Genomic DNA, 15,482 nt, shown 5'->3' with positions numbered 1-15,482 from the left:
ACGGCATGTTAGGCCGAGTTCCGCGCTAGGAAAGGTATTCCAATGTTTGGTTAGTTCACAAAATCGTGGAAGGTTACTGTAAGTTTTTTATAAGTACTGAACAAAGAACAGTCCGTTTATTTTTTTGTTCTAATCGAATATGATTAGCTGTTTCACACGTTGCTGAAATTAAAAAGATAGTGCGATCCATAATATGACCAGAGTTTGTTTGTTTGAAATTAAGCATAAAGCTACATATTAGGATATCTGTGCTCTGCCCACCACGGCTATCGAATCCCAGTTTATAACGGTGTGAGTCCGCAGACATACCGCGGAGCAACATGATAAGAGATGGACAGTTTTACATCAGAAACTTTAAAATGAGCTAAGGTATCAAGATGCAAACCACACATTTGTGTTTCTTTTATTCAAGTCTCTCTTCCCGTGGGAAAATTGTAATTATAAGGGACTACAACGGCGGGAACAGATAGTGTATAGTGCAGCTTTGCGCTTAATTAGACGTATCTTTCGCTGAGCATTCCAGTTGTATATAATAAAACAAGTAACATTACAGTGTATAACATTTGTTTGTGTATGTATACCACCCAAAATGCATACACTTATCCGTTTTGGTGATATGTTAATAAGTTGTACGATTGTCGATATGCTGTTAGTACTGATTATAACACCTTGGAACTGTTTACTGGCATAGAGATACGTTAATAGGTTATACGACTATTGGTATGTTGTTGGTACATATTGTAACACTTTAGATCTGGTTACTGTCATGATGATACGACGTCAATAGGTTATATGATTATTGGTATGTTATTGGTACTGATTATAACACCTTGGATCTGGTTATTGACATGGTGATACGGTTGTTGGTACTTTGTCCAACACATAAATTAGTACAGAATGGTGAATGCAGGAGTTTTAGTACAACTGCATTACAAAATGTGTTTTATGGGCTCACAGTATCAACACTTCGTATCTCCGGCGGTCTTTAAGTTGTAATCATTGTCGTTAGTGTATAGACAACTACCAAGAATATTGGTACAAGACAAACATAAAGAAATATGGGATTTTTCCAAAATCTCGAAAGAGGAAGTTTAGTTTAAAAAGGCCCTACATAGCCTGGCAACTTGAAGGTCGCGGGTTTCAAATACTCTTCATATCAAATATACTCGCCCTTTCAGCCGTGAGAGCGTCATAATATTCGATCAATCCCACTATTTTTGATACAAAAGTGGCCAAAGAGTTGGCGGTGGGCGGTGATGACTAGCTTCCTTTCCTATAGTCTTACATTGCTAAATTAGGGATGGCTAGCGCAGATAGCCCTCGTGTAGCTTTGTGCGAAATTCGAAAAACAAATACTTTAGAAAACGAGGGCAGGGTAGTTTCCCATGTTTGATGACAAAGATCGCACATCATATTATTATGAGCAGGATAGAATACATATTTGTGGGGAAAAATCTCTTCCTCGTGAGTTACGGTACTTCAGTATATATGGTTTGTGTTTTTATACTGAATCTAAAATTCCATGAACAGTTTCTGGTATGTCTTGAAAAACGCAAATCGGTTTACATTTAGTTAATTGTTTTTGAATTTCGCGCGAACCTACACGAGGACTATGTATGCTAGCCATTTCTAATTTATCAGTGTAAGACTAGAGGGAAGGCAGCTAGTCGTCACCACCCACCGCCAACCCTTGGGTTACCCTTTTACCAACGAATAGTGGGATTGACCGTCACATTATAACGCTCCCAAGGCTGAAAGGGAGAGCATATTTTGGTGTGATGGGGATTCGAATCCGTGATCCTGAGATTACAAGTCGAGCGCCCTAACCACCTGGCCATGCTGGGTCAGGTTTACATTTAGATTGCATTGATATCAAACTAATTAAAATCTCACATTTACAATAATCAGAATAATAAAGTTGAGCCTTTGGAAAAGGTTTCTCTCGTAGTCGAATTACATCAGGTTATAGACTGCGAGACATTCTTTGTAACTTAATGGATGCTGAACGACTGGATCTATTAAAGCATTAACAAAAAAAAACTTATTTTATTAAGATTTTCGCGTATAGTTATCCAAGGGCTATCTGGGTATAACCGTCCCTCATTTTGACGTAATAAACTAGAGTGAAGACAGCATCCACTGCCAACTTTGTGCTGTTCTCGTCTCTCATAGTGATGGAACTGACGGTCATTTTTTTGGTACATCTACAGCCTCACAGTTTAGTAGAGTTCAATGACGGGGCAGCGGGACGCGTGTTGCAGCCCGAACACGCTAACCTTTAGTTCGCATCCAACTCTGATGTATAAAGAAAGTACAGTTACATTGTCAGTCTTGGTATGAAATATTTTCGTCTCGGGTGGCCCGCATAACCGTTTTCTTTAGTTGCATTAAATCTATAAATGTTCCCGAAATTGCCACGTCCGCTTCCCCTACCCAACCTCGTGTCACACTCCATTTATTAGAAGGAAAAATATACATTATTTCTAGGACTCTGCTGATGTAAGGATTGTCCCTGACATGTCGCATTTCATTCCTCAGTTTAGCAGTCATGTGACAAGCAGTTTAATCCATTAAAATAGTAAGGAGACTTTTATTCTGAATGGGGGAAATTGTGATTTGGTTTGATTGTTGTTAAATTTAAAGCCCCACAAATGGCTATCTATGCTGTACTTACCATAGGTATCGAAACCCGATATTTAGCGTCGTGAGCGTGCGTATTTTTTGTTGATCCAATGGTTCAAACACAAAAGATAATCTATTTTATTATCTTTTTTTTAATGTCAATTGAAAAAAACAACAACATTTCTAAGTTATACTTATATATATATATATTTCTGTTTCAAGTGGCCCGGCCTGGCCAGATGGTTGTTGTTTTTTTTACTTACAAACGCACTGATTTTATTTCATGTACGAAAATGCCAACATCATCTTTATCATGTTACTTTGTCGGTGATCTACAGACAAAATTTCTGCTAAAACCAGCTTTTTATCAAGTTAACGTTACAGAATATTTAGATGATAAATTGATTTTATACCATTATATTTTTGTTCAATTCGTTTTGGTTCATTACGCATTTCCGTATTACTTATACGTTATCAATATAAGTTTTTTATTCGTTAAACGGTTGTCGTTGTAGACGAGAAAGCTGGTTCTTGTTTTACTTATAATGGTCAGGCGCGTGCGCAATAATATACTGAATTTCTTTTTGCTTTTCTTTGTCTAGAGCACTCTGCGACGTTTCACGGAACACGTGAAAAACGGAAACATCGAGAAAATCGAAAAATTCTTTCTCAAAGGATTAGATCCAAATTTCCAGTGCCCAGACAACCGAGGTACGTGTTTCAAGGGCTAAGATAAGCCTCTTCGCTTTCCATCTATTTTATTGTTCTGCTAAATATTATTGGAAAAGCTAACGTCTAGACTTTAATAAATTATATCACAGACTAGCTAGCTAACTCTCGTGTTTACTTCTCTTACCTTTTTTTGCCTACAGGTAAGGCTTCCAATGTTTTTATCACAGTGTCATTACCTACCTTTTTTACTTATAGATAATACTTCTAATGTTTTCATCACAGCGTCATTACCTACCTTTTTTACTTGTAGATAATACCTCTAATGTTTTCATCACAGCGTCATTACCTACCTTTTTTTACTTGTAGATAATACTTCTAATGTTTTCATCACAGCGTCATTACCTACCATTTTTTACTTGTAGATAATACTTCTAATGTTTTCATCACAGCGTCATTACCTACCTTTTTTTACTTGTAGATAATACTTCTAATGTTTTCATCACAGCGTCATTACCTACCATTTTTTACTTGTAGATAATACTTCTAATGTTTTCATCACAGCGTCATTACCTACCTTTTTTTACTTGTAGATAATACTTCTAATGTTTTCATCACAGCGTCATTACCTACCATTTTTTACTTGTAGATAATACTTCTAATGTTTTCATCACAGTCATTACTTACCTTTTTTACTTATAGAGAATACTTCTAATGTTTTCATCACAGCGTCATTACCTACCTTTTTTACTTGTAGATAATACTTCTAATGTTTTCATCACAGCGTCATTACCTACCTTTTTTACTTGTAGATAATACTTCTAATGTTTTCATCACAGCGACATTATTTGAAGACTGCACTTCTGAAAATATCATTGTGAGTCTGTAATTAGATGAAATAGTCTGTCTTCTTTCTTTAACGTCATACAAGTGTAATTTTAGCTTGCAGAAAAAAAGGAAAAAGATTTGAAGTTTTTTATTTGTGTGTGCATGATTTACAATATCGATAAATTATGAGAAAAGCTAATGAACTTTGTTCTGTTTGTTTGTTTTCGAATTTCGCACAAAGCTACTCGAGGGCTATCTGTGCTAGCCGTCCCTAATTTAGCAGTGTAAGACTAGAGGGAAGGCAGCTAATCATCACCACCCGCCGCCAACTCTTGGGCTACTCTTTTACCAACGAAAAGTGGGATTGACCATAACAATATAACGCCCCCACGGCTGGGAGGGCGAGCATGTTTAGCGCGACTCGGGCGCCAACCCGCGACCCTCAGATTACGAAGCGCACGCCTTAACGCGCTAGGCCATGCCAGGCCCACTTTGTTCTGTGTTTTAGAAATTCGTAACTGGTCAGTTAAAAAATGAAGAAATTATTTTTAAACTCTGAGAGAAGCACCAACGTACAATAACAGAAAAAAACTTTTGTAGTTCCCGAGAAAGAAAATTCATTTATTTTAAGGTAATCAAGGGAAAACAACAACTTTTATCTGAACGTGCAAATAATTCTTTAAATTAAATTCACTCATACATAAGATAAGAAACGTGTTCAACTCAACTTTCCACATTATTGCTTATTTTGTTTCACCACGGATGGATATTTATAATTTTACAAAGCAGCACAAAACACCCAAAATGTTTGTTTTTTGAATTTCGCGCAAAGCTACACGAGGCCTATCTGCGCTAGCGTCCCTAATTCAGCAGTCTAAGACTAGAGGGAAGGCAGCTAGTCATCACCACCCACCGCCACCGCTACTCTTTACCAACGAATAGTGGAATTGACCGTCACAATATATAACGCCCCCACGGCTGAAAGGGAATTCGAACCCGCGACCCTCAGACCAGTCGAATGCCTTAACCCACCTGGCAATGCCGGGCCAACAAAAACAATCCTGCCACTCAGTATTAGCTTGAAACACGAGGCCAAGACTAGCCGGGAGGCACCTTAACACTTTAGAATATCATGATGTTTACTATCAATGGATATTGATTGCAAAACAGTAAGGAACTCGTGCTTTTTTATCCCATGAAATACTAACACGTAAAATGTGGCACATATTTTCAATTATAAATGTTTTAGTTACCAGAATGCACTACAAAAGTTAACAAATGGTCCGTTTTTATTCTTCGTAAATTACTGAAGCATGAAAAGTGTACATAAATGTTTTACTTACCAGAGGACGTCACAAAAAGTTAAAAATGGTTCTTTTTTTGATAAGTTACTGATACGTAAAATGTGGCACGTATTTTCAACTGTAAATGTTTTAGTCACCAGAAGGCACTACAAAAGTTAACAAATGGTCTTTTTTTTTTTTTTTTGGCAAATTACTGACGCGTAAAAGGTATAAATATTTCATATCCCCTGCTAGTATAGCGGTATGTCCATATATTTACAATACTAGAATCAGGGGTTCAATTCCCCTCGGTGGGCTTAGCAGATAGCCCGATGTGGCTTTGCTACAAGAGAACACATAAATACACAAGTATTTTACTCACCAGATGGCGCCAACAAAGTTAACAATGGTTCTTTTCTTCGTAAATTACTGATACGTAAAATGTGGCGCGTATTTTCACCTGTAAATATTTTAGTCACCATAGAGCACTACAGAAAGAAGTTAACAAATGCTACGTCTTATTATCGATCTTAAGGAAAACACTTTGACAGAAAACAAAAGAGCTAGTACTGTGAGATTAACCATAAAGTCAAATTTTGATTACTCAGAGTACTCAGTCCTTATTAAAACATTCTGGTGAACTCTTAATTCATCTAACTGTCGTAAAGTTGGCAGTTGTTATGATAACAATCAGTTAGTTATATCGGAATTTTTTTTTTCATTGAACAACAACCTGATGAAGTAAATCGTTTTAGATCGTTTGTAGTTGGCGTGTTCTTTCAAATATATTTACCTCAACTGTATTTTGTTTTTAATATTTCATTCTATCCTTTAAATAGAATAATATTATTAATTAGATAATATATTTTTCTAAATATTAAGATTAAAACATTACATACATACAATTTTTTGGCGCATACCTATTCGGAAGTTGAAGTAATTAATGCTGTGATAATTTTATTTTATTAATTTCACCTATTGATAAATGTACAGAGTCTTCCTGGACCACTATAGGTAAATGGTGATTAAGAAAGTAGAAACTTTTACCGTTTAGTGCCACCTAGTGGCATCGTAATATAACTTGTAAATCTTCTGTGATTAGTCAATTTCAATTCGTACATAGTTATTTGATCCAGGAAGTAAGGAAAAGTACGATGAAGCCATAACACTATGTAACATCTTGGACAATCGTAATTTTCAAACATTAGAATATAAGATTTATAAATACTAAGACATGTTGGTAATCATGAGATTTTTTCGTTGGCCTAAATTTTCAACCAGAAATGTAAATCATTATTGGAATACTAAATAAACTGTTAGGAAAATAAACAAAACATTATCTGATTTGCGAAAAAAAAAAAACGCGCACGTGCGCGTGGCTTCTTACAGCTCAGAACCACACAATGGTTACCTGAGCGCCGTTTGCAGGGATCAAATCCCGAATTTTAGCGTTGTAAGTCCCATAAATCTGTCGCTGACTGGCAATACATTTATGTTGTTTTGGATGATTTAAAAAGTACGTTTAAAATTAGTTTCGTGTCATCCGAAACATAATTTTTTTTAATTTACACTTTATTCTCGAGCAAAGATCAATTCCCATATAGCTGAAACGACACGTAGAAACTAAACTGTTGTGTTTAGTAAATTATTATACAAAATTTAATTTTGCTAAGGTTTTATGAACTGTATGATGTAATACCACGTATTCAGAAGAACGAGACCCGGCATGACCAGGTGGTTAAGGCACTCTACATGTAACCTGAAGGTTACTAGCTGTCTTCTCTCTAGTTTTACACTACTAAATTAGGGACGGCCAGCGCAGATAGCCCTCGAGTAGCTTTTCGCGAAATTCAAAACAAACAAATATAAGAACGAGCTAATTTTAATATCAATAAACTTCCAACTGACTTGTCACTGAGTGCGTCTAGCTTTTCCCTTGTATAGAAACACCTCTCACACTGGCCGCAACTCTCCATCAACCTCGCCACGTCATAATGGTCCTAATCAATGGTGGAGCAAGGTTTGACTTCACAAACTCGGACGGACGAACAGCTTTACATCGGGCCGTAGAGTCAAATAACTGCGAGGCCCTCAAAGTAAGTTGATCTAAGTTACCTGACTATTAGATTCGTTACATTGGTTAAATTCCATGCTCTTTTCTAACTATCCTTCTCTGGATTATTATAAATACACCTGTATATATTGATCGGTTCACAATATATCGATAATTTATTTCCCTGGTGTCAGAAAAACACGTAGGTTCAAGGAGTTTTAATACAAAACGATAATGTCGAACTTTCTTCTTCAGGGGAAAACTGAAGTCAGCATTAGGTTAGAGGTCAGTCTTATGTTACAAGACAGTATTAGATTAGAGGTAAGTATTAGGTTAGAGGTCAGTCGTAGGTTAGAAACTAGTATTAAGTTAGAGGTTAGTATTAACTTAGAAGTCGGTATTAGATTAAAAGTTAGTATAAGGTTAGAAGTCAGTATTCATATACTAAAAATATTCTGTTTAGTGACTTAGACTGAAAGGAGTATAGGGTTTTTACACCCTGGCATATTTCTCTTCATTTTAACAGACACTTCTCGACTTGGGAGCATCTCCTAACTTGAGAGACAACCGTAAGCTGACCCCTCTTTATTACACTGTCATATGTGGATGTGATAATCAGTTAACGAAGCTGCTTCTTCAAGAGTATGCAGACCTTGGATCAGCTGATCATCAGGGATGGCAAGAGGTTCATCAGGTTTGTCCACTTGAGTATAAAGATACACCATACAAATCTTTAATAAGTTGTTAAGAAACGATTTATACGCATAAGGAAGTGATTGACTTTGGGGTTAACATACTGCGTGTTTTGATAGGCCAATATTCTGTTGAAACACGTAGTATAAAAAAAAAACACTTCACTGTACTTATAAATATTTCGTTTGGTTGCTTTTCTGCTTTATGGAAGAGTCGTTTAAAGATGCGCTCTCCCGCTAGTACAGCGGTAAGTCTACTGATTTACAAGGCTAAAATCATGGGTTCGATTCCCCTCGGTGGACCAGTAGATATCCTGATGTGGCTTTGCTATAAAACACACACACATACACAAAAACTAAAGATCTAGTTTTTAGTTTAAAGATCTAAAACTCCCTATAACTGATCAAGCAGGACAATGGTCGAAACAGTCAACTCCAGTCCATCGTACCATTAATGCCTGATGACGTTAAATTATGTCTGCTTTAAAAACGTAGAAGTATCGCTTACTTCGAATAACACGTAATGTGGAATTATCATATGTTCGGTGAGCCATTTTAACATGGTACTCAAAACTAGAGAAATACATCTATAAGTTAAGAGAAGGTCCTACTTTTAGAAATGTTTAAAATAAACATTTGTGAGGGAAATCTTAAAACCTTAAGTTCGTGACCAAGAACACCTGACAATTTCTTTTATTTTCCACTTTGAAAGTGTTAAGTAAGATTACATATACGTGGGAATCATGAGATGTTTTATGTTGATAAGTTCACAAGGGGTAGTGAATTTGACAGTAAATAATAATATGGTTTATACTCATATTTAAAGATTTAAATACAGTGAAATGTGCCTGAATGTTTAATGTTGTAACAGTTAAATGTTCTGGTCATTACCACGTGAAAGTAACATGAACATCAAACAGGTATTTCTTCTTCCTTAATTATGTCTGGTGGTAAAAGCGCTGGACTCTGCGGATTACAGGTTCTATTTCCCGTCATCGAACACGCTCATTTTTCAGCTATGGGGATGCTACAGTATGAAGTTCAACCCCTTTATTCGTTGGTGAAAGAGTAGCCCAAGAGTTGGCGGTTGGTGACGATGACTAGCTGTCTTCCGTCTAAACTAGTGATAAATTATCACTGATAAATTAGGAGCATCTAGCACAGATAACCCTGGTGTAGCTTTGCGCGAAATTCAAAACAAACCTTAATTGCGAGGGAACTCTTAAATAATTAGTATTTCATTGCTAGATTCATACATCTTTAGTATCTGTACGCTTTAAATGAAGTGTGTAATATTATCATGCAGGTGGCAGCACTACCTATGTGGGGATGGCCTGGATTGTATTTTAAATATCTCTTCAACAGGTTATGAGAACTTTACATAACAACACAGCGTTTTCTTCTATAACAATATCTATGCAATGATCAAATCACAAGTTGTGAGAATGTTTGTAAATATTAAGATACAAAGTTTGAAGTTATTGTTCCTCCCTCTTCATCTTTATTACATAATAACTCAAAGCAATTCCATTGAGGTGACATAGTTTCAAACGGAATACCTGTTTTTATAAGTATTGTTAATAACTAGTAGTAATAAAAAAAATCAATTCTAGTGTCAGCGGGGTGATCATTACCTCTTGAAGTTAGCTTTCTTACAAAAAAAAAGTTCTGTTAAAAAGCTTAAGTGCAGGACGAAACAGGCATTACCAGCCAATAAAGGATAAACAGTAAACATTACAGTTGGAATTTAATTGTATTTAGAACTTGGTTATAAATATAAACTTCCTGTATCTATTAAAATACTGCATTTAAAAAACAAGTAAAGAAAGAGAAGTATATGTAGGCATGACTAATATCAATCCCACAAAATAATGTAAACATAATAGCAGGGATGGAATCTGTATTAACATTACATAATAGCATGGATGGAATCTGTATTAACATTACATAATAGCAGGAAAGAATTAACATGTAGCAATATTAGCTATTAAATCAGAATTGAGTTTAATATATCCTGTTTTTGTCTGGTAATATTCTACTTCCTTGTTCCTGTGTTGTTACGTAAGTATGATAAAAGCGTTATCCCTACTGTCGTGTTTACATTGTTTTCGAAGGATTGATATAAACTATTCCTACGTTTATTTCCTTTTATGAAAAGTCTTTTCTTTACTAGCGATAAAGCACGTAACATACATCTTTTAATGGCTTTTAACTCTCAGGATTTATAAGATTCTTTTTTTAAAACTGTGAAATGCATAAATATAGGGGGGGAAGAACCCTTTTGAACATATGACAGCGTTATTTTTTCACGTTAGGCTTGTAAACACGGAAGAGTCCAGCAGTTGGAACTGTTGCTGTTATATGGTGCCGACCCCAACTGTCGGAATGCGAGCGGAAACACCCCGCTCCACATCTGTGCTGTAAACGAACAGAGGGAGTGTGCCAAGGTGTTGCTTTCTTGGGGTGTGGATAAGAATGCCATGAACTACGCCAATCAGGACCCTTACCAGGTTGCTGTGATAGCAGGGAACCTCCAGATGGCAGACATGATCAGCAACCACAACGTTAATAACGTAGGTAGGTTCTCACAGAAATATTGGCGCTTTTGAGCACTTAAAATCATACTCAAGTAAAACCTTTTCTTTGCCTCGAGCTTTCCCGCAGTTGAAGTACCAAAAGTTTCTAATAATAATTACTAGGCAGGTTAACGTGCCGGGCTGCTTATCGAAAAGTCCAAAGTCCGCGTCACCATACCACTGAAACACACTTCGCACTTTCATTTGAAGGTGTTCTTTAAAAGAGTGGCAGTTAGTTTCACTATTCGTTTCAAAGACCTTGTTGCAGTGAGCGCCTTCGTCCTTGTCACTAGTTCAAAGTCGGAGTCAGCTATACCTGAGTTCTAGATGCCCAGTGATATAACCTATTGACACGTGTACATTAGATGCGAATGAACTTGAGATACCAGTAAATCATCATTCTAAAACTGAATTAACTTTGCTTGTTTTAACTTAAACGTATTTCCGCGTTAAAAAACAAACAAACTTAAATCTTGTGGATCATTATCAACTAGGGACCAGTATATTACGTTTAAAATACATTATTTACAAAGATAAAAGAGTAGATGTAAGGAGCTTAATTACTTATTTTTTACTACTGTGTAATTTCGCTCGTATAAAGTGATAGGCCGGTCATTGTGAAATATTCTACTTTGCACTGATTGTTTTTTCGCCAGCGTTAAAACGAAAAAATAGAACAGTGACAAAAGTATGGGCCTTCACGACATCGCTGATGAAACCACTTCGTCAACGCAATGCGAACACATATGATGGAGAATAAAAAGATGTCATTATAATGCGCAAACTTGTGTCGGGTCTCATCGAAAGAATTCGATGTAACCCTGTGGTTAGCGTGCCTTTTTGAGAAATGCAGAACCCAGTTTCTATTATGTACCACAGAATACGCGTAAAACACGAAATGCTGTACATGACGGGACCATTATGGCCAAGTGGTTAGAGCGCTTGTCTCGTAATATGAGAGTCACGGGTTCGAATCCTCTTCCCACCAAAAAAGCTCGCCTTTTCAGCCGTGGGGGCGTTATATTGTGACGGCCCATCCCAATATTCATTGATAAAATAGTAGCCCAAGAGTTGGCGGTGGGTGATGATGACTAGTGAGAAACTCAAAACAAAAACAGTGCACGACGATTCGGGTTTGAGAATAAGTAACATTTCGAGACTATGTTTTGTTCAGTTCCATACAGAGAGGCACCCCGATTCAATCAGAGACGACCGATTAGTGCAGTTCGAGGCTCTAAGGGTGACCAGAGTGGCCTTGAGGCTGAGTTCATCTCTACCCGTGTATTGCCAGAAAGTACCATTTCCAGTAAAACTTCTGGTAAGGAGACCGGGACAAAAGATGAATCCAAAGGTGAGTTTGGCTAAGGAATCAATCAGACGTGAAACCATATACGAAAAAAAAAGTATTCAAACCAATCTTATCATTAAACAATTAATAAAATGTTATTAACTTGATTTTAATGACTAGCAACGCAGGAATTAATTATTATATTATATTATAATTATATTAATTATGTCATATTGAACTTCTTTCCTTAATTATTAAATACTTTATTCTTGTTTTAGGCCAACTTATTACTATATAATATACCTGTGAATGGTATAGTTTTAGTTAAAATAACTTAAACGTACGATGTTCTGTCACTAGACACATTTTCTCTCTCTCTCTCTCTTTATTTCACTGTTTTCTTACACGCATAAAACTCTAGCAGTATATTATTACGATGCTAGATGTAATTCCACATGGTCCCCGAAAGTGTTCTGTTTCAAGAGTAAATAAAACCAAATTTAAAATTAACAAACATTTTATTTCATGCTTTCCAAGTTCATATGCCATGCAGTATTGTAACCTACAATGTGCATAATTCTTCTCATGATTCCCGACAAGCTCATCGTTTACTGACGTCACAACAGTACAAACTACAGTATTTAGGTATTCAAGATTCAGACAAATAGAAAAATAACTGGTGTGTACAACAACCACTTCTTTATCACAGGACACGATTTTAATAAAACTTCTTTCCTCACAACAAAAACATAACTTTTACTTGGGATGTACGTGGTTTAATCATATCTTTATTGATGTAATTTTTAAATGTTGTACTAAGAAACGGAGTTATATAAAGGATACTATTTTTAATATATAAAAACGTTACAGTTAATATCAACACAATCTGAACACTTTTCACGTGCAAAATCCTTTTATACAAAATGTTCATTTTTTTCAACGGGGAATTAGTAATTACTAGCACAAACAACCGCCCGTAAGACGGCGTTTCTGCTACTAAGCTTAACTACTCAATGGTTCTTTCCATTCATCACTTTCTTGTCAATAATACCAGCGTTTATTATGATACAATGACAGTAGCAATGCTTAACGGGAACATTTATAACGTTCGTAGATAGTAACTGAATTTCAGGTGTAATTCTTAATGGCAGAATAAATTTTGATATGTTTGATTCTGTGTATATACTGAAGCCTCCCAGTGACACAACGGTATGTCTGGAGACTTACAACGCTTTAAATCGTGTTTTGACACCCGTGATTGGTAGAGCACAAATAGCCCGCTGTGTAGCTTTGTGCTTAATTACAAGCAAGCAAACTTATTATTATTATATACAGAATGTAAGTTGCACTACCGCGTCCCCTGGTGGGAAAATTTTCACTTTCTCATCATTTCATTATCTGCTCTATTAAATATTCTAGCTTCCTAATGATCGGTTTACATGCCAGAATTATCTAACTAACTCTATAACGTAGAGATAAACACAGATTTTGTAAAACTCGTATTACAATAATATACAAACCTGTTGAAAAATTGCTAGCTTAGTTGATGGGACAAGCATAGATCGCCATCCCATTATACAGTTTTGTACTTAACAACAATCAGAAACAAAGGAAGGATTACACTATGAAACAAAAATTTTTACTTTTTCTTGTTCCTGGACAGAAAGTGTTATTTCCTAATTGCTGATGCCTAAAGTAAACGGAAAGAACTTATTTTTCTCTTCAAACTTTGCTTTTGTGACCTGGGAGTGCATAATGAAAACATGATGGGAGACTACATTTGGGGACTAATACGTGAAAGTGTTTTACATTACAGTCAAAAATCTTGAAAACTACTCACTTCTAAACATTTTTGTTCATTTTTGTATAACTTTAGTACAAATACATGTAAATCTTTATTCATATATTGTTTTATTCAGACCTTATGCAAATGAAAATGTGCAAATTTGCCCGTTTTTACAAAGAAAATAGGTTAATTTCTAAATTTTATTATCCAGGTCACAAAAGCAAAGTTTAAGGGAATAATGGCCATTTTGTGTACTTTTACAACATAAGCAATTAAGAAATAACACATACTATCCAGAGACAAACTTTGTGTTACATAGTGTTATTTAACGAGGAAACCACATGTTTCACATGTAAATAAGAGATTTGAATAAACGAAATTTCGAGCAAACACATTTTGTCTACTTCTTCACTCCTTAAAAGTCTGCAGATGAAATGTAATTAAATTAGTTTTGTTCTGTAGAAAAAGTTATGAAAGTATACTGTTAATTAAACTACGTGTCTTAAAATATGTTAAAGTAATTAATAAGTACCTAATTATCAAAACTGGTGTGCACTTTCAAGTAATTTTTTTTTCTAATAATAATTCATTAGAACTGTGCGTTGTTCAAATATTGTTTGTTATGAATTTCGCGCAAAGCTACACGAAGGCTATCTGCCCTAGCCGTATCTAATTTAGCAGTAAACGACTAGACTCACTAGAGGGAAGGCAGCTAGTTCTCATTACCCACCCTAAAGAAAATAGTGTGATTGGCCGTTACTTTATAACACTCCCACGGCACAAGGGCGAGCATGTTTGGTGGGTTGGGGATTTGAGCACTCTAACCATCTGGCCATGCAAGGCATCTAATATAGAAGTGCGTAACCATTATATTATTTTCTAAAGAACTTATGTTTCAATAATTTGGGATTATATTCTGCGGAGGACACAGTGTACAAACAGTCACAAGAGAAACAAGTAATATATACCCTTCAATATTAAATATGTCTGTAATAGTATCAAACTAATCCGTGACTGGGTTGCAACTTTTCACTTGTACACATTTTTATGAAGTTTCTTTCACGCATGAATAAAAGACAGAAAACTCGTCGATTCCTGTAATTTTAAAATATAACAAAAGTAATATTAGATTGTAGTGCTTTATTTTTGTCGTTTGAATTTTTTTTTCAGTTATATGCCTGTCACACCAAACATGCTCATCCTTTCAGCCGTGAGAGCGTTATTATGTGACAGTCAATCCCATAATTCGTTGGTAAAAGATTAGCCCAAGAGTTGGAGGTGTGTGGTAATGACTAGCTGCTTTTCCTTCAGTCTTACACAGCTAATTTAAAGACGGCTAATGCAGATAGTTCTGATGTAACTTTAAGTTACGTTAGCATTTATTACTAGATTTTTTTTCTTTTACAGCTTCAATCTTTGAATATATTTACTAAAAATTAAAATATATACAGATCAAAAGGTATTAGATTAATTCCATATTTTTATTAATACCTCAATGCATGATGCTTAATACTGTACTGAACATAATGCCTTAAAATATTTTAAAATTTAAATAATTTGTCAACAAGACGACATCATATAATATTGTGGTAATCATACTATAATGAAACTCTTGCTTATATGATACTGAAAAACCGTTTCTAATACGCGATATGCAACTCCCAACTTCGCAAATTTTATATCCT

The 15,482-nt window shown here is 35.5% G+C and overlaps 1 protein-coding gene across 3 annotated transcripts in view; it reads left to right on the top strand.

Moving 5' to 3' along the window:
- Positions 1–15,482, top strand: part of LOC143244091 (uncharacterized) — a 59,721-nt gene that overhangs the window by 18,130 nt on the left and 26,109 nt on the right. For 2 of the 3 annotated variants that reach the window (XM_076488149.1, XM_076488148.1), the window contains exons 3-7: positions 3,225–3,333; positions 7,347–7,498; positions 7,982–8,149; positions 10,463–10,724; positions 11,898–12,074. In XM_076488149.1, the coding sequence (XP_076344264.1) occupies positions 3,225–3,333; positions 7,347–7,498; positions 7,982–8,149; positions 10,463–10,724; positions 11,898–12,074 (868 nt within the window). The remainder of the gene's footprint in view (positions 1–3,224; positions 3,334–7,346; positions 7,499–7,981; positions 8,150–10,462; positions 10,725–11,897; positions 12,075–15,482) is intronic. The other variant, XM_076488150.1, reaches the window with a different exon arrangement.

The sequence above is a fragment of the Tachypleus tridentatus genome, chromosome 2 (genome assembly GCF_004210375.1).
Source record: "Tachypleus tridentatus isolate NWPU-2018 chromosome 2, ASM421037v1, whole genome shotgun sequence".
NCBI classification, from domain to species: Eukaryota; Metazoa; Arthropoda; class Merostomata; order Xiphosura; family Limulidae; genus Tachypleus; species Tachypleus tridentatus.
The sequence above is the reverse complement of the archived record's forward strand: the minus strand, read 5'-3'. Positions and strand labels throughout refer to the sequence as shown.